The sequence below is a fragment of the Etheostoma spectabile genome, chromosome 13 (assembly GCF_008692095.1).
Source record: "Etheostoma spectabile isolate EspeVRDwgs_2016 chromosome 13, UIUC_Espe_1.0, whole genome shotgun sequence".
NCBI lineage: Eukaryota > Metazoa > Chordata > Actinopteri > Perciformes > Percidae > Etheostoma > Etheostoma spectabile.
The window spans coordinates 19145391-19171211 of record NC_045745.1 but is presented as its reverse complement, the minus strand read 5'-3'; the positions used below and the strand labels follow the sequence as shown (position 1 = coordinate 19171211).

The 25821-nt window shown below is 39.7% G+C and overlaps 1 protein-coding gene across 1 annotated transcript in view; it reads right to left on the bottom strand.

Moving 5' to 3' along the window:
• Window positions 1-25821, bottom strand: part of LOC116700285 (rho GTPase-activating protein 26) — an 84392-nt gene that overhangs the window by 14251 nt on the left and 44320 nt on the right. Inside the window, 15 exon segments of the mRNA XM_032533337.1 lie at window positions 1536-1695; window positions 2735-2840; window positions 11674-11732; window positions 13990-14074; window positions 14179-14253; window positions 15784-15849; window positions 16090-16126; window positions 18242-18320; window positions 19729-19823; window positions 21512-21612; window positions 23044-23118; window positions 23121-23169; window positions 23603-23707; window positions 24747-24857; window positions 24964-25065. Of these exon segments, the coding sequence (XP_032389228.1) occupies window positions 1536-1695; window positions 2735-2840; window positions 11674-11732; window positions 13990-14074; window positions 14179-14253; window positions 15784-15849; window positions 16090-16126; window positions 18242-18320; window positions 19729-19823; window positions 21512-21612; window positions 23044-23118; window positions 23121-23169; window positions 23603-23707; window positions 24747-24857; window positions 24964-25065 (1305 nt within the window).

The window sequence follows — 25821 nt, the reverse complement described above, 5'->3', positions numbered from 1 at the left end:
TATATATATATATATATATACACACACATACATAGACACACAGTATATATTTCCCTATTAAACAACATCTTTACAGCATGTTCTTGCTGCTGCCATTGAGCAATGTATGGTCTCATACGCAACTGCAGGAAAATGTGGCTTATAATAATGCATTTAAAGCAGAAACAGCTATCACAATGCTGTGCCTAAATGTAAGAAGAAAAGAGCATGTACAACCATGCAAACAATAGGGTGAGAATTTCTGTCAACTCGGCGTATAGCCGCTGCTCCTTTGAGTTGAATGGAGCCAGCTAAGGTGGTTTGGGCATCTGGTAAAGCTGCGCCCTGGGCCCCTCCCTAGGGAGGTGTTCCAGGAACATCCAACTGGGAGTAGGCCACGGGGAAGACCCAGGACTGGGTCCAAGAGAATTCCTTGGGATCCCCTAGTTAGAGCTGGCTAATGTAGCTCTTGAAAAGGAAGTCTGGGTTCCCCTGCTTGAGCTGCTACCCCACAGACCCAAACCCCGGATAAGTGGATAACAATGGATGGATGGTGATTTGATACAAAAGCAGTACAAAATCAACAAGGCACAATACAAAGTTGTGTATTGTGCTGCTGAATCACCAGTGATCTTACGACTCACTGTATGCCTAGTTAGTTCTTACCACCATGCTCTCTGTTGAAATAAGAGTTGGTCTAACATGTGAGCTGATACAATATATATATATATATATATATATATATATATATATATATATATATATTATATATTATATTATAATATATAATATATTAATTCCTGGATTCATGCCACTAAATTTCAACCTTTGCAGCTTAGACTCTGTTTAACTTGCTGCTGTGTATACCACTTCTTTTAAGGGGGAATAATGACATATGCATTAACTTAACAGGGGACATTTTGGGCTTCATTGTGCGATTTGTGGCACTGATTGTAACATTGGTGGCATTTATTTCTACTCCCTGAAGCACAATTATGCAAGATGCAGAAAATCCCACGCTGTGATAAAAATATACTGCATTGTTTCAAGTTGTTTTGCTCTTGGTCAATTATGTATCTTTCTGGGTTTTTTTCTACTAATGCTGCTCTGTGTATTAGTCTGTTATTTCAGCCTAAGTCAAATCTATTAATTTAACCAACCATTCATCTGTCATCACCTTTTTTGCCAGCTCCACACCTTAAACTCCATTTGAAAAGAAAAAGAAAAGAAGAAATTGAGGAAAAAACAGATTGGAGGGCTAGAGATCCCATTTCAACACAATGGATTTGTTGTTTTGGTTGCAAAAAAGCTAAATAAAATGTATCTACAAAAGGTATGTGTGTGTGTGTGTGTGTGTGTGTGTGTGTGTGTGTGTGTGTGTGTGATTGTATGTTTCCTTCACTGGCTGATCATGTGTGTTTGCAGCATGTGTTGTTTCAGATATAAATAAATCCCCTTGACAAAGCCAAGGGATTCATTTAATCCTCAACCACGTCACCAAACTCTGTTGCTTATGTTACTCATATGAATAGGTATACACTAATATTCCCTGTTACCTTCTCATGGTGCTCTATGAGGATCTCTACAACAATGTTCTGGAACTTGATGTCCATGATGGCTGCCACTGTCTCCTCCTGTGGGCGGAGCAGAGTTGGACCAAAGACCACACCCAGATTTGCGATGGTCATCAGGTTCTGCTGGTGGTGATTAGCCACACTGTTAAGCGGGGGTAGACAGAGAGTTAGTGTGTCTCATTCATATCAACAAGTACATGCTAAATAACATAACACCTATCTTTATGAAGCAATACAGTCTAAACACAATCCAAACATTCTAACTAAGGTAGGATTTATTGTTGAATTAGACTCCATCAGTTTAGTAGACAGTGAGCTAAGGTGTGTTTATTGTGATCCAGTCATTCAACCCATAGGCCAGTGATGATGATCCGATTTCACGCTTGCCTACATGTTGTATACACATGGCTGATGTCCCATTTGTCGCACATTATATCATGCTGCTGCTGTTGAAGAAAAGCCCCACAAAGCCAGAGGGCTTAGCTGGGGGCTTTTGAATAAAAACACAATGTCAGTCAGCTGCATTAGAGGAATAATTGCACATAAGACAATGTGCCATGCCCTGCTTTTAGCTTATGGGCTGCAGCAGCTCGTGGTTATGTAATCTACAAACAGACAACCGGGTTGATTCACAAATGTTATTGTCTATACAGTATATTGTTGCTTATGTACAGTATAAAACAATCCAAAATGTAGAGGCTAAGGTGGGATTTGAAGTCCTGGGAGAAAAAGAGGCAATTTTCAGGGGGTGGCCTTTATAAAAAATAAAATAAAATATGAGATCTTTGCAGTCTTGTGACTAATTTGTTGAACTTAATCATCTGGAGTGCTCATCAGCAAACATTGAGCTCTAATCAGGGGTGAGTAGCATATTGTTATCTACCAGTAAGCACTGATTGGTGACTTACATGTCAAAAAACATCAATTAGTTGGAAACAAACTGACTTAATGCATAATCCTAATCCTCCCCAATGATGGACAACAACAATAAAGATGAGGAGTATAACAGCAATGTGGATGGAGAAAGAGGAGAGGGCATGAGAGAAAAGGAGAAGAGAGAGTTCCCTATGCATTCCACAGAACCTGCTAAATATAAATACTTGCTGTTTTTTAAGTGCACAATGTTTGATATAGCATAATGAATAACTACAGTTGTCCATGTGTGTGATATCTCCACCTACGTTGCTAGGTGTTTTATAAGCAGCTCCAGCATCTGTCTGTTCTTCTCAGGCAGCCGGTGCACCAAGGCATGGATCTCTGTCACTCTGGCCTCTTGGTTGTCCAACTCTGAACAAAGAGAGATATGAAGACAGAGAGAGAGAGACTGTTGAAGACAGATAACCTAAAGTGTTTTCCTGCAATGCAACCAGTCTGTTTGTTAGAAAAATGACACTGTAACAACTGGTCATTAGACACAAAAACACTTGGACTTGGAGTAGACGCATACATAAAGTCAAGCTTTGTAAGCATGAGCTAAGAAATAAAAATAATTGCATACAAGGACTTCAAGGTAAATATCAGTTTTTTACTAGGTAAATATCACTCAGATTCAGTCACAATTATGCAGAGGTCTTCTTAGCTACACAAATATTAATGTCATCACTCAAGGTGTGAAGGGCTAAGCTGGTAATATTCTGGATTTTTCCTATTGTCAACAAATAGTATGAAATCACCAAAACAAATGGGCCTGGCCATTGAGCAGGAGTGCTTGGAGAGGCTAGGCTTGCCCACCCCCTGCACCCCCTGGCAAAACGTTTTTTGAAGGGGGACAGACATGACAAACATGCTGTGCGCTCTCTCACACTTCAATGGGATTTAGCCCTGGTGCCCGCGCAGCAGCCAGTTGCTATGTGGGAATATGATGATTATGATTGACAATTTGCATCTTGAAAACATATGCCCAATCACATTTCCCAGACGCACTCTCCCATAACCTCCTCCTCCGCTACGAATAACTCCGCTATTCCACAGAACAGCTACAACATTTCAATTATTATTAATAATAGAATCGGCAAAGTGGTAAGAAGCACTCAAATGCAAACAGTCAATTTCCCGTCAGCTACAACCTGCCCTGAAAAATGAGGTAAATAATTTCCTTAACACACTAACAATAGCTCTATTAAATGTCAGATCTGCAAGAGGAAAATCATTTTTAATCAATGATTTTATTATTAAACACAATCTTGATTTTAGTTTTTAACTAAAACCTGGTTAGATCAGTATAACAGTGCTGCTCTTCTTATCAAGTCAGCTCCCCCTGGCTTCAGTTTTATTAGCAAGAATAGAGTTAACAACAGAGGAAGTGGAGTCAATATTTTGTTCAAAGACTTATTCCTATGTACGCAAATATCTTATGGAAATTTTGCTTCTTTTGAATATGTGGCTCTTCAGCTAAGGTTTGCCTCCCGAGCTACATTTCTAAATATCTAGAGGCCACTTAAGTACTGTGCAGCCTTTTTCGATGACTTTAATGAACTGCTGTCTGAGGTCTGTGTTGACTTTGATGAATTACTGTGTAATTGCTGCTGGTGATTTCAACACTCATGTTGACAATACCCAGGATAGAGGAACCAAGGAACTGTGCAGTATCTTTGATAAGTATGGGCTAACACAACATGTGACGGAGCCCACGCACAATAAGGGACACATTTTGGATTTAATTATCTCTAAAGGTCTGAACATTTCTAAGGTTGTGGTGACTGATTTTGCTCTCTCTGATCAGTCCGGGGTTTTCTTTAATGTCTCCATCTATATTGCTACTGTTGATAGGTTAACAACATCTTAACCTTTTATCCACCAAGGCCTACAATCACCATCTTCTTCAGAGAAAAAATTCTGAAAAACAGTCAGTGCCTCCATATCAAGTTCAGGATATGTGTCCAGGCAAAACAACTCCCAAACTGACACAATTTCAAATGAAAAACCTACAAAAACCTGGAGGACTTTATACAACATCTGAAAACCTCCTCCTGTTGCCTTGACATTCTACCGAGGTGCTTCTAGAAAAAAAAATGTTTTAAATTATGTGTCCATAGGAAATTATGCATATGAGTACACAGATGACATGTGGATTTCCGCAAGGCTCCATCCTGGGGTCTCAAGTTTTATATCTACATACTTCCACTGGCTCAGATGAAAGAAACTGAGTGAAAGTGAAACAGGAATGATTAAGAACCAGCACTTGGCATCAAATGATAAAGTTAAAAACAACAGACAACGCCAGAAATCTTGGTGTAATTATGGACTCTGACCTGAATTTTAACAGCAACATTAAGACTATAACAAAGTCTGCCTTTTATCACCTTAAATATATCAAGGGTTAAAGGACTTATGTGTCAACAAGATTTGGAAAAACATCCAAATTCCATGTCCATGCTTTTATCTTCAGTATACTTGACTACGGTTACGATGTCTCCCTGACAAATCTATCAGACAGTTGCAGTCCTCACTAACACCAAGATAGTGGATCACATCACTCCAGTTCTGAAGTCTTTTTATTGGATTCTTGTGCCTCAAAGATTAGATTTCAAAATACTGCTGGTTTATAAATCACTAGGGTCAACATCATTAGGGTCAGAATACCTTTCAGATATGCTTGTGAACTATGAACCACCTGGACCTCTCAGATCATATGGGACAGGTTTGCTTACCATCCCCAGAATCAGAACCAAAAAGGGGGAAGCAGCATTCGGTTTTTATGATCCACATATCTGTAACAAACTTCCTGAAAACTGTAAGTCAGCACCTACTCTTAGTTCTTTTAAATGAAGGTTGAAGATCTTTCTTTTTGACATTGCCTTTTAATTCATTATACTGTTATAGAAATAAAACTGCCTTGCCTTGCCCTGATGCTCCGAGCTCCGGGAAACCCTCTTTTTGAGCCTCTGGCACAAGCCTCTCTCAGGTTACTGTCACTAAAAACAGAGCTTCTATTTTTGCCAAATGCCAAAGAGCTCTGCAGCAATTCAGCACAGGGCAGATTGTGCATAACAGGAAGTCGAGCACAGAAACAAAATAAAACATCTGGTTAATTTTCAAAATAAAATACACTGTGTTCATGGTGGATCATATTTCCCTGCACTACACCTTGAAAATGTCATGATGGGTGAAGATAGGACTGAAGTCAACAGGTCAGAGGTTTTGTGGTTCTATGTATAGAAACTACATTCTATTGTAGTTATGTTTTGTTATATTGCGCGATCTTATGCGAATTCGGGAGTACGTGTGAGTCATGGCCACAGCCGTTCCACAACAAATCCGGAGCTGGTGGGTATTAAAGCCGATCCACAGCCACTCTGCAGTTGGTGGAAATCAGGGGTTAAAGAGTAAAGGAATAATGGGTGCTGTCGGTTTCACCGTCCTGCCTCTCCAACAGAGTGGACGAAACTCGGCCACATCGGCGCCAAACCCTTCTATTACACTTAAGGTTTTAACCAGCTCTTTTCGGTCAGGGATGTTTTCCCTTGAAGGCTTTTCCCCCATGCCTCATAAGAACTGATAGGTTGATATTTATGCATGAAAGTGTTCAAATGTATGTAACCATTCACAGGGAGCTTTCAGGGAAGAGTCAGCAAGATTGCAGGAATAGATCAGAACGAGTAGAAGTGTCTCACAAATAAGAAGTTGTTTCAAAGGTAACCCTATCTCACAGAAATAGATCAACTGACCGGTGCAGACCAAGAAGACTATAAGAAACGCAGTTATTCAGGATGTTCTTTGGTCACTTGTGTATAGACATCCGTGTGTGTACGGCTCATTATGTCATTAAAAAGATTGTTTGCTGTTTAAATAAAGCTGCAAATGATCTGAAATCTTTGGACTTGTCATATTTGAAGTCTTCATCATCATCATCTCCTGATCTCAACCCCTTCTCAAGAATGACGCAGATGGCATTGATCAGCTTTCATCAGCTTTGCTGTTGACCCAATAGGAACAGCTCTTAGAGGGCAAAGCCTATACAAAATAGAACTATAGTTGCGCTTTGTAACTCCTATGAGTATAGGCATAGCCCTCTAAGATGCGGGCCACCTGCTCCACTGACATTGGCTGAAATAAAATGCTGATGTTGGGAGCAGATCTACGGTTCCGCATCTGTAATATACATATAAACGTTAACTGTCAAACTCCTGACCAACAGTTACCTCTAGCTAGTGATCTAGCGAGGATTATCCCTTCAGACCACAGTGGAGTTCAGTGGACCCTCCATCCAAACTCCCAACTGGACCTTTGTCTGCCACGGATGCCAGACTCTTTCAAATTCATGTTAGGGCTGCACAATTATTTAAATTTTAATCACGATCACGATTTTGGCTTCCCACGATCAAATTTGCGTAATCATGCGATTAAAAAAAAAAAAAAGTGTTCATAGAACGCTGCAAGTTTTTTTCAAAGCCAATCTACCTCTCTGTAAGCCACTGTCTGATCCTGTGCCAGTCAGAGTTGTTCCCTGCACCGTGCAGCTTAGTTTCTAGATGTAGACATTCACAGAGGACAGAGTAACGGGAGGAAAATTCCAGATAGCAGATAGCAGTCAGTTTTACGTTGGTCACATGGTTTACCAGTTTATTAGTAAATGCAACATTTTGTCCCGTTTGTGTTGTTTTTCACACAACAGCAGTGACCAGTGCTAGTCGGGGCTAGTTAGTGTCTGTTAGCACACTGGGCTCTTGGATGCAACTAACATTTTACATTACCCATTTCTTCTATAATGCCGTGCCTGTGTTTGGCTCTCTCCTTTTACTCTCTGCGCAGCCCCGCCCCCATTAACTTACACAGGCTCCCCAGCAACAGACACAGAGCGGCAACAGTGCCGGTGTTCCACCGAAACACCGGTCCACAGAGTTTTAATTATTGTTAACCCAGCTGTATATTGTTAAGCATGAGAGGAAAACCTGTATTTGTACCAGTGTTTCCGCTGGGAACTCTGCTGTTGCGGCGGTCACGGCGAAAAACACAGAAGAAGTTACTGAATGCAACTAACTTCAGTTTGTAGAATAATAGCGTGTGAGACGTTGCCTGATAGACCCATTCATAATGAGTCAGCCGTCACTCTGAGTACGTCCATCTTTTAATCAGTTATTGTTAAAAACAAGGGAAGGAGCTTTCACAGATACTTTTTCTTTTTTAAATATATCCTAGACAATTTATTTCAGATAATTTTAATTTACATGTGTTGCAGTTGTATGTATGTACAACATACAACTTCAACATAAGAGGAATGTAGCATAATATGGATGTGAAAGCAGTTATAAATAGCCTTTGTGACTATAAAATTTGTTTGTGATAATAAATCGTGATCTCAATATTGATCAAAATAATCGGGATTATCATTTTGGCCCCAATCGTGCAGTTCTAGTACATGTACTCACTGTCTCCGCCAATAACTTGATATCTTTGGGACAGCTGTCAGCTTATGCCAGCTAGCATCGGTTAGCTTCCACCAACTGATGGCTTGCCCAGCACATCTGTTCGCTGTAGAGCTCATGTTCCTGGCTCAAGCAAATAGCTAACACTTAGAGCTAAAGTTAGTGTGGTCCACTACCTCTCTGCACTGCCAAAAATGGTGCTCCCTAAAATATTCCCGTTGTTGGCTTCAGCTAAGAAAGAAATAGTTCACCCCCATATGTCCAAAATTCTTTGAACACATCAGATAACCTTCTACAATGATTGCAGGATCTTTGCTAAGCTGTGCTTTGAATGAAGTTCCATCGTAACAAGTGAATGAACTACTTGAGGAGTGACGTGAGGACATCAATCAGGCACAAAAAACGTTGAAAGAGGTGAGCGGTCATTTTGTTTACCAATACCTAACTCGTGCCTTGCGCACACAAATGGGGATAACGCTGCAAACTTGAAAGCAGGGACTCTCAGGGAAGTCTTGAAAGCAATTGGTTGAACACACAAAAAGGGGCAAAAATAGAGATTGGAAAAAATGGAAAAAATGGAAAAAAGAGCTTGAGAGAGAAGTTAAAATCTTGCATACTTTCTAAATTACCCACACCTGGCCAGTCACTGTATGAAGGGGGTTGCATGGCGGATTACAAGTTTCGGAAAGTTACAAGTTTCCCAGACGCAGCCACCCAAATCCCGACATCGTATAGGTTTTGGGGGTACGTGGTTTGTGACTCCGTTCAACAATTAAAAAGGAACTCAGCTTTAAGCATACTGATGCCTTTAGCCTCTTACTACCACAACCCTGACAAAGATAAGGAGCAGAAAATGAAGGGGTGGATGATGGATGGAAAACAAAAACCCATGTTTTGATAACAGAGGAAAACTCTGGATCCATCTTGTTACCTGTTTAACAAGGAGACTGACTGGTTTTGAGTCATGGTACTGTTTTTGTGTCAGCCTGGCTGCTTGAAAAGAGGGATAGAATCTTTTGAAGCCTGTGAAATATGTGCTATGCAGGTAAGACTCAGTTGTCACAATGTCAAACTTTACATTGACTTTATATTAAACACGGTGACTCATTCACCCCAGTATCATCTGTCATACTTTCATCTATTTCTTTTATGGACTTTATGAAGATAAACTTATATAAAAGTGAATAATGTTTGGTTCAGCTTTTTAGTACATTTACAAGAAAACTTCACCTCACAGTAGTGAAAAATAGTGCCAAATGAAAAGTTAAAATGTCAAATAGGAGCAGAGTAAGAAAATAGAGGGGGAAAAAGGTAAAATATAAGGAGAAAATGTATGAATTAATAAGAGATACTTAAAGCTAAACCTAATGATTGGAGACAGAATAATTACTCTGTGTGTGTGTGTGTGTGTGTGTGTGTGTGTGTGTGTGTGTGTGTGTGTGTGTGTGTGTGTGTGTGTGTGTGTGTGTGTGTGTGTGTGTGTGTGTGTGTGTGTGTGTGTGTGTGTGTGTGTGTTTTCTTGCTGGCACATCTTATGCAGGTATATGAAATTCAGGTAGCACTCCTCTCCATACTCTTCTCCTTTCTTTCAAAGTCTCTATTTCATGGTCTAAATCAGTTAGTGCTACAAAACTCAATTTATAACCTAGGAGCCACATAAGAAAAATCAAATAAACTTTAGAGTTTAGGCAATCTGTCTTCAAGACAGCTGGGTATTTTTTTTAAACAAATTCATTTACCCTGACTCAATATTATCAATAGTCATCAGGTGCTGGTAAAGAAAAAGAAAAAGAGGAAGGTTTTGCAGCTGTTGTTGGAGCCAAGAAACCTGAAAACACTAAGCTCTCCATTTAAACCAGATATTTAAAACCAGATTAGCATGGGATGGGAGAGAGTAAGCCGAGACGAAACAAGAGAAGGAGGAGGGGGAAGAGAAGGTTCGTGAACAGGGTGGTGGGAGGAGCTGGAACTGATGTGTGAAAGAAAGGAGGAGAAAGGGAAGAGCTGAAAGAGGGAGTTCAACCGAGGACGCTGTCCTCAAAACACCCCACTGGTTCTGCAAAATTCCACCTTGGAAAAAATACAAAAGCATACTCACACAAGCAGACACGCATTCTGCACATACGCAAATTCACCCTCAAGTGTATGACATGCAAGTGCAAACACCCACGTAAACAGAAACCAATGAATGGCAGAGGAAAATTTGACAGAATACATTAAACATAAGGAAAGACTATAAATCTGTAAACTTATATAAATAGTTGGCAAGCATGTGACATAGTTTATGATTATTACAAAACCATGAATACAAGCATTATAGCATTGGTGGTACAAGTTAGTATCAAGTAGCTACTTTGGCATTGTAAACTGCCACGGTTTCTCCCAATACACATAAACCAGTTTTCTTATTTTCTCTCCAGTTGACTTCAATGTGCAGCCATTTCCTGGTAGTGTTGCCAGAGACATACGGTCATTTCCTGGAGTTCCTACCCTTGTCAGCTCGGCTTTCTAGAGGCTCAGCTACTGACAAACAAAGCAAACAGGTCACTGACACATCCTGTAACAAAGCAGACCAGACTGGACCGGACTAGACTTAATTGCATTAGAATAAGACCAATTTTCAAAAATTCAACAAAAGGCAGAAACAATAGCTACAAGAAAATACACCAGACCATATAAAGCCAGGATAATCAGGCCTAAATCAACTACATCAAACAAGGAAAGACGAAACTTGGAATAGAAACTATGACATTCTGCCGTGAAGAGTCATCATGCAAAGTCTCTTTTTTTAGTGGTCCAAATCAATAAGTGCTTGTAAGGGTTTTTTGTAGCCTATGAACCACATGACAAGAATACCAAACACTAAAATGATTGCAGTGTCTGTTGGGGGGGTTTAGACAATTTGTCTTTAAGACAGCCTAGTGTTTTTTGTGAAAATTAAGTTATGTATCCTGACTCAATACACTGCACCAGGTGCTGGTGAAAAAAGGAGATTTTGCAGCGGCTGTTTAAGCTTAACAGACACTTTTATAAGGTTGTCACTTTTAAATCAGCTAAAGAGGCTTTTTCCCCTTGAATCGCATATATGTGTCGCATATTGTAAAAAAAAAAAAAACTAAAAACACTTCACACAGAAGGTCAGAAAAATACTGTGTACCCAACACAACATAAAGCTACCAGAGCAAATGGACAGACAGAGGGGACATGGTGGCACAGTGGGTGCACTGTTATCCCCGAAGGTGAACTATCTGTTTATAACAAAACAGAAAATCATGTCCTCAGTGACACAATGATTTATAAAGATATGTTTGTCATTCTCCAAGTTAAACCAAGGAGGAATGTTTAAGAAATTGCTTTAAACAGACATTTATCTTGAGAGGAACGAATAGGACAACAAATCACTGTCTCAAGTATTACAAAAATGAAGAAAAAAAAAACTCTAACCGATCTTTAATCCATTAATAAAGTGCACATACTGTATCAACATGACATGACTCAATAGACCAAAGGACTTAAGGATTCTCCTGCTTAGCAGTTTGCTTTAAGAACTCTATGTAAACTGTATAATCCATTATTCACTACAGTATATGTTTTTTTTCCTGGTCTTAGAATAGCTGTTTGCGGTGTTTTAAATGGTTAACATCAGTGTGAATAAAACAACCTCAACCTGCAAGAGAGTCGATTTTATATTCCGCAGACTGAACTCACATTTGATAGGCAAATAAGACACATAAAAAAGGGAAAAAAAGACTCACTGGCTGCTTTGATGAAGCTCCTCTGGTACTGGTATGTCATGAGAGGTGCAGGCAGCACTCTGGAAACACAGGAGACAGAAGTCAGGTAGAGAATGTCAGCTTGAAAAATGGAGCTTTGCGAAAATCAATGAATCTGGACAGTTCTGGATAAGCACTCATCTGACAATGTTCTCCTTCTCGTCTTCTATCTCCACCATACAAGCTTTCACAGCTGGATATCAGTTCATCACTTCTGTCTGAGCAGTGTAATGACTCCTTCTGGTTCTCAATGAGGCCTGAGCTGAGGTCCTAAAGCTGTTAATGTGTGTGTGTGTGTGTGTGTGTAGTGTGTGTGTGTGAGAATGTTTCTTTAGCTGTGTGTTGGTGTTGTGCACAGTGTATAGATCTACTCAGATGCACAGCTTGAACAGGACGACTCCTCTCTTTCCCTTCATACGTTTCTCCTTCTAATCAGCAGCCTATCCCTGATGTCCTGCAATCCTGATCCTTCCCTCATTACCAATTGTTGAGAAAAAAGGAAGTCATTTAACATTATACAGGTATACAGTCAGTGACCAGCAGATACGGCTAGAGTTGTACTGGGCAAGTGTGATTGTGTTCAACTGTGTAAATAGTGTGTAATAAGTGGAAGAATAGAAAATTTGTGCAATGAATAATCCCCCTATAGGACAGTAAAAGTTAATAAAAAGTATGAAAAGTAGGCTTAACCAGCAAATACTGTCTTACAAAACCTGAAAAATTAACAATTTATTGAGGAGGTGGATCCAGGCCCATAGCTCAGTTGGTAGAGCGGGCACACTTATATTAAAGGTTCACTCCTCGATGCAGCAAGTCCGGGTTTGACTCTGACTTGCGGTCCCTTTGCTGTATATCATTCCCCCTCTATCTCCCCTTTCATTTCTTCAGCTGTCCTGTCAAAAATAAAAAGGCTGAAAATGCCCCCAAAAAATAATAAAATAAAAAGAGACAGAATGCGGCAATTTGCATTTGAGCTAAGTGCCTCCGTTGCACCATATAATGGAGGAGTAACTGTGTAAACATGTAAAAGGTCGTGCTAGCAATGCTGTTACCATCACTGTTTTGGCCATGTCTGCCATTGCAAGAAATGTCTTATTGTGACACTTCAGAAAAAAAATAATGGCGCACACTTAATGGTACAAGCCAAAAATGCTGTTTTCCCTGTCAACAGAACATCAAACAAACAGCGTTTCTAAGTCTTCATCCTGGCCAGAGTTTTCCAAAGCTCAGTTTAAAATTACCTAAAACATAATTTGTGTGTGGAAAAAAGGCCAAAACGCATAGAAAAGCTTCCTTTTTAAAACTTCCCGTGTACGTGTTGACTAGGCCTTAAAGCACATTTGTCAAACTCAGCCACTTGCAAATTTTGATCTGGCCCGTGTAACACTTTAGGTTCACAATAAATAAAGAAAACTGTTTTTCAAACTGTAATTACGTGACACTCAGATCAGAATTTGGCAGATTTGCCAAATTTGAGACTTTTGGGTAATTCCCACAGAACCATAGCATTTTCATATTTGAGCTGTGAAACAGGTTGTTGTAAAAATGTTTACTTTACTAAATTCTACGATGGCTTGGCCTTAAAGACTTTTTTGCTGACTTTATTGGGGCTTTATGTTGACCAAACTGTAATGAGAAAGCTAAATGAGTCATACAAGTCAAAGATATTTGACTTCTTGCCAATAATATAAAAGCATGTCAATAAACTTGCTTTGAAAGTCTATTATGTAATGAGTATCCAGTAACAGTAACTGTTTGTCAACACACAAAAAGACCTACTTAACGGCCAGAGGGAGAGAGAAAAAACGCAGCAGTGTTTGAGCGAGCTAGAAAATGAATAAAGAGAGGGAGCGCCGAAAAAAAGTGAATGAATCAGAGGAATACTTTTTTTTTTTTTTTACAGTGATTATGTTCTAAAGCACAAATAAACACACGCACCCACCTCTATGGGAAGGTGCCACATTGCTGGTTTTATTTTTACTCTTTTTATGAGTGCTTGAAGAACTTCATCCTGTCTGTTTCTTTGTGTCTTTGTCAGATAAACGTGTGTGTAGATGCCATCAAAGCGGCAGTTGGAAATGAGAAGGAGCTACACAACCTGCTGGCTATTATTGGCTGGGGGTTACACACCAACGTATAACACACCAAAAATAAAAGAGAAAATGCAGGCACAGGACAGTCTGTGAAGATAGTGGGTCATAAATAATACTTGAGAAGGTTTACTGTTGTATTATCTACATCTATAGATTGTTTTACATTTTATATTATATATGCATTTCTTTAAGCTTTTACACAAACCTGAGATAGTGCTTGATAGCACTTGTGATAGTCTTGATCTCCCACTCTGAGTTTTCCAGCTCCACGTCAGCACACGTCTTAGGATCTGATGGACAAAAATGAAGATAGAAACAAAAAAATACATATTACAGAAGAGAAAGCATATGTTATTTTAAGTTTGAACAAATTTGTGTGAGTGTGTGTGTTTACCCATAGCGAGGCCTAGTAGTTTTTGTACTCTGGAGTTGACGCCAACGATTCTGTACAAGCCCTGATCATTGATACCTGGAGGAGACAGGTTTGCATTTAAGCATTGTAATTGTAGCTTAATTGCAGGTTAAGCATTGTACATTTGCTTCATTTAAAATTACTGAAGATAAAAGGTAAAGTACACCAGCAAGGAAATTTTACCAAGCAAATGGTAATGTACCTTCTTACAATCAATCCTAAAATAAATGGTGTTGGTAAAAAGAAGGCATTAATGGTAATAAGATGCCACGTCTCCATGCTTAGGTAGAAAGGTTTTTTAAACCTGGCAGCACTCAAAGACTGCTATTCAATTAATTTGACATCACAGAAAATATGTAAGAATGTGTACGATGATGTTACTCATCATGCATTTCATGAGAACCAAGAGCAGGATAGTGAGTAAGGATTACTGAAATGACAGTTTAATGAAAGTAGATTTAACATCTAAGTACATTTACATTTGCCTTGACATTTGATTTATCAACATCAATTTTCTTTTTTCCATTTTTATGTTTATACATGTCCTCCATGTAAAGAAAAACCCCGGCATCTCAGAAACACAAGGTCTATCATTATTTACATCAAAATGTAAAAGCGTCTGCAGAGTGATGAAAAGGCAAAGAACGTTTTATAATAGATGCTTTTAATGGAGTCAACGTAAGGAAAGGGTGTGATATTGCACAATTGGCACTTTTTACTGTGACATTTCAGATGGAAGTCTGTAGAGAAATACTTTCAGGTGCATCGGAAGACAACATACTCAGAGGAGACGGTTTAAATCCCATCCATGAACTTGCATGGAAGCTCTGAAAAATAACCTCAAACAGCTTTTGTGCTGCATGATGCTGAGGTTTTTGTACATAATTCCATTTCAATCACGCACACGCCTTACCAATATGTCTCTGGAGATAGAACTTAATGTTGATATTTCACAGGTGATACTTTGTTTTACTGTCATTGAATTTGTTGTCCAATTCAGTTTTTTACAGTTTCCCATTAGCTCCCAGTAAAAGCTTTACTGATTTTAGCTTGCTGCATAGCAGTGCACGTAGTACATAGTATGTAAACATACTGCATAACTGTAACTTTTTTTGTATATTATGTAATGTGGTGTTATCAATGTCCTAATATTCCCCTAATGAGCTCATTAAAGTCATGATTAATTTGTTAATATAGCCATGTCAATATTCTGATATAATATATATGGTATTCATATGAACTACATACTTGTATACTTTCAAGTTCATAGGTGTAAAAATCAAATACATACATACATACATACATACATACATACATAACATTTTATATGTTTGGTTATACATCAAACACACTATTACAAGGCAAACATAGATACATTTTTTATAAGAGGAAATGCTTATGTAAAAACTTGACATAAGAAAGGGTTTCACAATTTCTGATTTGTAGTATTAATTTAGGGCTAAAATCTAGTGCTTTTTTAATTATGTTTTGTGTACCACTGTGGTGGGACATAAAAAGTACAGATCTAAGTGCATCATACTAAAGAAGCGGGACATCCACAGACAAGAATCTGAGTTAACAATGTACCTCGAGTCTCCACTGCATAAATGAATTTTTTCATCACGTTGAACCCAATCACATCCAACTGGGCCACTGATGGAGAGGGAGACAAACAGGATGATTACAGAGTCAAAATAAGTGTGTTTGATTTATGAGATTTGACTATATTTGAAAAAACAAAACATTCAGAGCATTTTTAATATTTATATGAATCCAGTATCCATGTTATTTAAGCTAACCCTAATTTTGCCAATAAATAAAGTCAGATGATAATGCCAAATAACACTGAAACATTGAGTAAACAGTTTATTTACACAATTTAAAGCTACTTACTGCCTTCAGCCTGGTTGTCTCTGTTCAGATTGTATACCTGCAAATAAATAAACACACACACGATTTACAGCTAAGCCTATTGGGGCCATGATAAAATAGAAACGCACATGCTGTTGTGTTATCTTTTCTACATGTGCCTTATTATGTGCCTAATTATGTGCCCATTATTCTTTGAATGTTTCTTAGCAAATGCTGCTTATTTCACTTGATAAAGAAAACCTGAACACAAAATCTAGGAGGCCTCTGGATATTGAGGAACGAATACAAATGTCACATTTGTTTTTGGCTTTTCAACAATCTGCATAATTTCTGTTTCCATGGTAATGGTGTGTACACCTTTATGCCTGAACTATATATGACTCTGTGTGTTGATGCTCGAATCCCCCCCATTTGCCTGGCCTTGTTCAGAATGAACTGTACAGGGTGTTCTTCTTTTAGCTGTGGTCAGTGGTGAGTTTGTATAGACTATCAAGGTGAAGGTACAGTAACAGACAAAGAAGAGGTCTCAACAACAGCAACAAAAGGTAGGATGTGCTTAAAGTGATTTTTTGGCTTTTCCCTTTCCTCCACTTGTGCTATATATCTTTTTTGTGCATTTAATAGGTTTACAAAGTGACAAAGCCCAAAGATACCATCTCCAAAAGAAAACCGTGTTCACATAATTCTCCAAACAGCTCTATTGTAGTCCAGCCTTTACTTCGATGACAAACGTGCATCACTTTGTAATTCATACATAATACATTATAATGCTCGCCTAGCTGCTAGCGTGGCACGCCCTCATACTCTGCTTCTGACTGGCTTGTGGTGTTGACCTGTGGTGTGACTGTGCCTGTGCGAATCCCAACAAAAATGGGGGTGGCAGTAGCTCAGTCCGTAGGGAGTTGTGTTGGGAACCAGAGGGCTGGAGGTTCAAGTCCACACATGGACCAGAGTATGGTGGTGGACTGGTAGTTGGAGAGGTGCCAGTTCACCTCCTGGGCACTGCCATATGCCCTTGAGCAAGGCAACGAACCCCCAACTGCTCGGGGAACCTTTCCATGGGCAGCCCCCTCACTCTAACATCTCTCCATTTAGTGCATGTATACTGGTAGGTACTGAGCATGTGTGTGTAATTCAGGCCTGTGTGTAATAACAACAGAGTGTAAATTGTAATTTCCCCTTGTGGGATTAATAAAGTATACATTATCATTATTAAAAAAAAGTGTGATGCCTCACTCGGTAGCTAAAACAGAAAGTTCAACACACAGGGTAAAAATAAATGTGGTGTTTTTTAAAAATTAAACTATATTCTGATATATCTATATTCTGATATAACCTCTAAATACAATTATGAACCTGAAAATGAGCATAATATGAGCACCTTTAAGTGAAAGATGTCTTGTTCAATGACAGATTGCCTGTGCTCAGCAAGTGCTTGTTGAAACTTGCGTTGGCTTTGTGGATGGTAATTACCTTTGCACGTTTGAATGTGGATACAAGGATTAGGGAGGTGTTGGGACATGAACGCAACTAAATGAAGAGTGTGAAACAAAGCACTAACACACTTCCAGCCTTAGGGCAAACAAAGCTGTATAATAAGAAGGCATAAACCAAGAGTTGGTTAAACTGCCTGTCAGTCAACTTTTCTATTAGGAACATGAACACCAACATTGTCTATGGGATAATGCCAGTGGTTCCCAAAACTTTCTTGCTTGTGAGTTTTTCAGACCTGTGTGTAGTGTGTAATAACAACAGAGTGTAAATTGTAATTACCTCATTGGGGATCAATAAAGAGTATAACTTATTAAATTACTAAATGAAGCCCTCATCACAAATTGCATACTGTCTGTGAAGAGCTGTAAACAACGGCACCATAGAATGATTGTTTCATTGTTTAAAGCTTGAAGTAGCTAAATTACCCAGTATTTCTATTAAAAGATAATTAAAAGATTGGAAAAACGTGTTGTATTTGAGTCTCCTTTACTATCTCAGTAATCATCTGTTGACCCCTCAGATTTACCTGTGTGTTGGCAGGGAACATCACGCTCTGCATGTATGCCCTGCCGGTATGTACAGAGGGAGGGCTGCTAATGTCCGGCCAATGCTACAAAATTTATTTGAGCTCTTATTTTGCTTTGCTGACATGTTCTAACTGGTAACTTTGGTAACCTACCGGTTCTCTCCCATCCATGGCCTCCATCCACAGCCTGCGGTCTTCTTCTGACAGAGCCTGCATGGTCATTACTCCCGGTCTAGGTCAAACACAAATACAAAAGAGGTACAATTAGCTTATCTAATATCAAGATCAGTGGAAACTGTGACAACAACTATCAACAAAACTCGCTTGTGAAACACACACAAAGACAAACATGCAAATACTTCATCATAACAATGATAACATCACACAAAGAAATTCCTTGTAGCCACTCCTCAGATGGACACGGTTGTGTAAAAAGATCTCTGCATTTAGCCTAAAAATTTGCACTCCCTCACTCACTCCCTCCCTCATTGATCACGCCCTTCCCGTCGACTAAAGGTTTTCAATCGGCCATATAAAGTCTGTCATTCTGTCACTGGCAGTACACTGACCTTCAGCTGTCACCTCCGCAGCACTACAACCTCCTTACACACACCAATCTATACACTGTCCTTCAATGTGACACACCACTGAGAGTTCAATCACACTCACACACTCGCATATGCACAGCTACCTTCTGCACATGGGCACACACGCACGCACGCACGCACGCACGCACGCACTTACGCACGCACAGACAAACGTTTACAAACGGATGTAATCAAATGTATGTATGTGCAACATCAGCACCCAAATTATGTGTGGACACACTATTTGAAGAAATAATACTTTAAACTACTTTAGAGACGGACAAACAAACAAACAGACAGACATATGCACACCCCCCACACACTGGAAATATAAATAAAAGCACAACAGGGCAACAGGAAACAAGAGCTTGTGATAATGACTAGGTGAGTTGGGTATTTTTGAAAGAGGAAGGGTTGTTGAGGAGGAGCAGGGAGTGAAAAGGAGGAGGGGTAGTAGGAGGAGTGTAGGAAGAGAAGCACAGCAGGGGGTAGCGCCTGAGAGGACATGCAGCCACAATGTTTCGTCTTCAAGTCCAAATTGACTGAGCACCCCCATGTGTCTGTTAGCTGTAATAACACCAAGCAAGAAACAATACCCTGATGCCACTCACTGAACTGGTGGCCTGATTAGCTGTAATTAGTTGCATGAAGACAGAATTCACTTGTGTCAAATTTCATGACGCTTCCCTGACCTTCTATAACTAAGTCAGAAGCCCTACATATTTAACTCTCCCCTGGCTTGCTTGTGTCTTTTTCAGAAAGCTGTTGGGTTGTTGGGGGAAACAATCACTACCTTTTGAAAATCACTATCTTTTGTACTTTGTGTGAAACACGTGAAACAGATTTTTGTTCATTCATGTCCCTGTAAGTCCTAGATAATTCATCAAACTCCCAAACGATGTGGTGTGTACCATAAACAGAAATGAAATGTGTTGTATTGATAATAGATAAAGAAGAACAATGTGGACAGGAAGCATTTGGGAGGTGGGTCAAAGGAAGATTGTGTGGAAAGGTCCGTGGTTTGAACCGGAGACAGTCAAATCACTCACTGACCTGTCCACAGCCTCCACATCAAAACAGAACCTCTTTTCTATCGAGTCTGTCTTCCTCCTGGTGCACGACTTGAGGGTGAAGCTCTCCTCTTCTCCCTGACAACAAGAGTAAAAGATTAAAAAAACATTGTAGTGTATTACTATCATTTTGATGCATGCATCACCAACTGTAGAGTATGAACCACAACATGGATAACATTTGAGATGATGAAGGAGGTTTTCTTGGACAACACTTGGACAGAACTCCCTCTCCTTCCTCTCATGTTGGTGACCAACTGAAGCTTTTCCAACTTGCCTAACTAAGCACATTGAGATTATGTTGGACAGACAGAAGCAACTAAAACAATTTTGAGCATTGCCTCATCAAAGACTGAACCCCATCACACCCTCTTCATGAGACCCTTAGCTCTTTAGCTTCAGGCAAGAACAATCTGCTTAAAACCTTTCTTCATGTGAAAATGTTAAGGTTGTGACATATGATGTAAGTGTCTGTCTGATGTATTGTTAGTGTCATCACCAACAGGGTAAAGGTTGCCCTGAAAATCCACAGTTCTCGTGAGAGCACAATCTGAATTTGCTTAGCGAGTTACTCTGGCATCGAGCGAGTAATGCTGCTTGTAGCCGAGCTGCACCAATCACATCGGTGTATTTGATATAGGCAGGCCAGAGGCAAGCTTAACCGATGACGACAGTTTAATCTTTAATCTACCCTGGATACATCACCCTGTGTGTTGTTGTGATTGGTTGTAGTGTTATCCAGTTGCGTGCAGTGAGATTTTCAAATGCACGCTTGGTGTCGCCCCCTAAAAACAAGCCTGAACTTGAATCAGCTTTTGCTTTTTCAGTTTGTGGGTGGAGAGAGTGATAACAGAAAACACTTTAAGAAATTAGTTGGAGTCATGTTGCTTAATCAAAACATCTTTGGGAACGCTGCATTTTCATCTACTGAGGCTGCAGTAGTGGGAGAAATTGTTATCGCTCTTATGACTGTATGATAGTGTAAAATGACACCATGCGTCAGAATGTTGTCCCTGGACTGACGCAAGACTTGGCATTTTCCGTTGATGATTTAAGATAGTTTACCAGTTTTCTGCTCACAAATTTTCATTGTAGCTTCCCTCATATCAATATCCTGTGACGTTGTGCTGTGTATTGGGAATAATACAAATAAACCCAAACATGCAAAGAAAGCTTGTTGCGTTCTAGACTGAAGTGACATTCTTGTGTCTGTACAGTGGCTGGCACACCCAGGCTAAAGCGGATTAAAAAGAGGAATAAAAAAAACATCTTTTGGAAATCAATCTTAATGCCTTAATTGAAAAAATTAGGAAAATCCAACCTTTGAAGGACACCAATCTTCTTTGTAAATGAATAATGTATCGTCAATAAATAAATGTTAACCCCTATGTTAAAATAGAGCCATTGAGGCAGGACGATGTTTATTTTTAAAGGCCAGTTATTTCATGGATCAGGATACTATGCCTCCTGATAAGTTCCCTTGACCTTTGGAATTAAAATAGCCCCCCCACATGATCACATACCCTTCACCATACATAAAGATAGGCCTGGGGAACTTTCCATAAGATCATCTCTCAATGCAAATCAAACCAGCTATAAAGCTAACTGAAATAAAACCATGCCAATCTTCACAAAGAAAATTGGTGTCCTTAAAAGGTTGGATTTTCCTAAATTTTTTGAATTAAAGAATTAAGAATTAATGCATTATGCATTGTTTTATGATATTGTAACCTTTTCTGTATATTTAAATGGCCAAAGTAACTCACCGTTTTCCCTCCCGATTTAGGGTCAAACAGGACCATGGTGACCCTCTTAGGCTCGCGATGGTACGTACAGTAGTACTTCACCCAGGTGGAAACAAATGAGCCTGAGGGAAAGAATGAAAGAAATAGAAACAGTTGAAGAGGAGGTTAAAAACAAAACCACAGAAGAAGAGAACCATGTGAAGAAAATTGTGATGTCAAACAGTCAGAGAAAAACAGAGAGAGGCAGGAGGGAGAGACAGGGTTTAAATAAAAAAAGATGGAAAAGGCAGGAGTCTTAGTCATGCCTGCTATAGTGCTAGATAGGTTACCATGGTAACCGCACACGGTCAGAGCTGCTGTCACGTCTCCAATGGATCAGACTTGACTCCCTCAACCATAGGTTTATTAGGGTTTGTTTGTCCTGCTGCTCTGACAGAGAGAGAGAGCGTGTGTGTCTGTGAGTGAGTGAGTGAGTGAGTGAGTGAGTGAGTGAGGGAGTGAGTGCGTAAAACAATATGCCCCTACCATACCGTGCCGAAATAAACACAGCACACCCACTCACATACTCATTCATGTTTCCAAGGTACTATCAATTTGTGCCAAATTGTGCCCTCGTGGTAAAGCCTTGTTTCCACCACAAATTCTAATGATTATTTTTGCATTTCCGTTGTCAAAACTTGTGGATGGTACCAAAAGAACTGCTACGTTACATTCTGTTTTTTAATTTCTGTTGTCTACTACTACTCTTTCTAGTCATTGTTCCATTGTGTTTATTGTGACTATAATTGTCACTGTTTATCACACCCCCAACCAGCACCGTCCGAACACGCCTACCAAGAGCCTGGGTCTGTCCAAGGTTTCTCCCTCAAAAGGGAGTTTTTCCTCCCCACACTAAATGCTCGCTCTTGGGGGTATTACTGGAATTGTTGGGTCTTTGTAAATTACAGTGTGGTCTAGACCTACTCTATCTGTAAAGTGTCTTGAAATAGAAACTCTTGTTATAATTGGATACTATCAATAAAACTGAATTGAACTGAATCGTTGAGGTACCAGGCACACTGATCCAACACTAAAAGGTGGAGCTAGAAAGACTGCAGTCTGTGATTGGTGTAGATGTTCTTCTGCATCGTCAGAAGAGGAAATACAGTGAGAAAATGGATGGAGCAGTGAGGAATAAATAGGTTTTTCAGCTTGTTTCTCAGCGCATGGCTGGCCAAGGCTATAACCATACAGTAACAACACTGCCTACATTTAATAGTACCGACTGCAGTGAAAACGCAGAAAAGACACACACACACCACCCACACACACACACACACACACACACACACACCCACACCACCCACCACACACACCACACACACACACACACACACAAAACACACACACACACACACACACACACACACACACACACACAAACACACACACACACACACACACACACACACACACACACACACACACACACACACACCACACACACACCAACACACACACACACACACACACCACACACACACACACACACACAGAAGTGGGCCAATACGTACGTTTCTCCTGCACAAACAGGATCCTTCCATGGTGTGCTGGCTGACACTTGTGTTCATGTGGATTCTCCTTCATCTCCTCATCAGACTCTCCACCTCCGACCGCGTGCTCTCAAAGCGGTTCCTCGTCTGTCAATACAAACACAGAGGCTTTTTATTGAATGGTCTGATACTGAGTCAGCTTAACTTGTAACCACAGCATAACCTATACAAACCTTTTTTTATTTTTAGCAAAAGGAGAAATATACTGGAAAAAAAGCTATGTCACATAAACAAAATGAATATTCTGAATATGATAATTTCCTCCTTTTTTCCTTAGCTCCCTTTTTTGTTGTGAGGTTTTTGGATGTTCTTTAGGTTTTGATTTCAATTTTCTACAACTCTGAGCAACTGCTTGACTTTTGAACTCCTTTTAGCCTGCAGCTTTTTCACATTAGGAGGATTGTTTTCTTTAAGATATTTATGTACAGTGCTGACAGTTACAGTGTGTGTGTGTGTGTGTGTGTGTGTGTGTGTGTGTGTGTGTGTGTGGTGTGTGTGTGTGTGTATAAACAAAACTTACATTCTGTATGCTAATGGTGAGATCAGTCTTGAAGTGGTTGAAGTCCTTTGCCAGCTCATAGCCATGGTGATAGTAGGTGAAAAGGCCTTGGAGGAATGCCAACAGCTGAGGGACGCAAAACCAGTGAGAAAATTAAGTAGATGAAGAACGAAGAGAAAGGGCTAAACACAGAAAACCGAGAAAATTAGAAAGATGAGGAAAGGTAATGAACGCAGATGGGGAATAGATGCAGATGCAGTGTGAGTAGATGATGATAAGGATGATCAAGGATGATAAGGCTGAGCATTTGGAGGAAGAGAGGAAAGGTGCAGAAAGAGGAGAAAGAGTAAACACAGGTGGGTTAGTGAAGAGGGTGAAGGTGTGAGTGGAGGAAGTGTAACAAATTTTAACAAGTAGATTCATAGAACGAGAAGTAAGGAGATTTTGCAACTATGTACAGTATGCACCCCAAAACTAGGGCCAATAGTGAAATATAATGTCATGCTTTGTGAAAAAGAGAACACAATTTTAAAAGACAGAACTTAAAACAGAAGCACTTTATTAGACCTAATTTGTAAAAAGATTTGAATTTGGAAAGAAAATCTGAACTGCAGATGTTGAGACGTGAGTGCAAGACAAGCTTCCCTTATTGTGAATTTATTTTAGCTTTCACATAATATCTTCCATTTTTCAGGGAGTCCAATATGAGATTGTTCCTCCGCACAGCTGCTTATTAAACAACAGACTGTTTCATTAGAGCTGACATAAGAGCCAGACAGATAGATGGATGATAAACCAGGGACAGATAGAGCAGGGTGTGTGAAAGAGAACAGAATTTTAAAAGACAGAACTTAAAACAGAAGCAGTGAATTAGACCCAATTTGTAAAGATCTTTGTGTGATGTTTTTTGAAATTGCCAAATGTCCTCAGCAAGTACCATTTAAGTGCCCTCGAGCAAGGCACCAAAAGCTCCAAAAGGCTGTGTGTCATCAACTGATGACTGTGATTGTAGTGAGCAGCTGCTGGGTGTGGATATGTCAAAGCAAGTACATGGAATACAAACCACTGCTGAAAACTGAACGTGTTCAAAATAACTGCACAATAACTAGGGGGAAAGAATTGAAAAAAAACAGGCATATTAGATTAAAAAAAACAAGTGTCTTACAGGCTCCACGAAGTCAAACATCTTCCTTTCTTGGACCTCCTGCACCTTGAAGACGTACTCCAGAGAAACCTCGTAGAAATGCTGCCGTACATTATCTACCTGGTTGTCCGCCTACAACAGGGAAGGTCGATAAGAAAACTGACAGACTGGTATTTATGAAAAAAAATACATGAGAGAATATGAGAAAAGTGATGTGAACTCAGACACACCATCTTACCTCATGTAGATGGGACTCTTTCTTCTTTGCAGAAAGGCTAAGGTGCTTCTCCAGCACTGCACAATACTTTTCTGTCTCTTTGTCATATTTTTTCCTGGCTTCCTATAACAGACAAAACAAAAAAGACATCAGCATTTATTTGGGTGACTGGCAGAATTATCTAGCTTCATCTCAGCTAACTCCAATAGCCCAAACATCTATTCTTATTTGCTTCATATTACCATGGTCTCTACAAGTAATTTGATCAGTGACTACCAGCGGCAATCAACCATACTGTAGCCCTTGTGGAATTTGAAAGAAGAAGAAGAAGAACTGCAGATGTTGAGAAGTGTGCGCAAGACAAGCTTCCCTTATTGTGAATTATTTTTTTTCCACATAATATCTTCCATTTTTCAGGAAGTCCAATATGAGATTGTTCCTCCGCACAGCTGCTTATTAAACAACAGACTGTTTCATGACAGCTGACATCACTGACATAAGAGACAGACAGATAGATGGATGATAAACCAGGGACAGATAGAGCAGGGTGTGTATATTTCCTAAGATTGCTAGACTGAAAAATACTGAGAAAAAACAAAAAAGGGTCCAAGAAGATCAAGACAGACATGAGGAAAGAACATGCGGCAGCTGTTTTCATGGTCCCGTTAGATGAGGATCATTAAACTTGAATCCAATTCAAGCCAGTTGAAGGGGGAGATATGGATATCAGTGAAGGGAGACAAAGGGAAACCAGAGGAGAAAAGGGCAGATCAGGGTGGGTCTCCCTCTGTCAGAGAGGCCCTGGGGTATTATTAATGTACATCTGTCCCAGGCCAGTTAACATTAGTTAACACTACTGCATTTCTTTATCCCTAACTC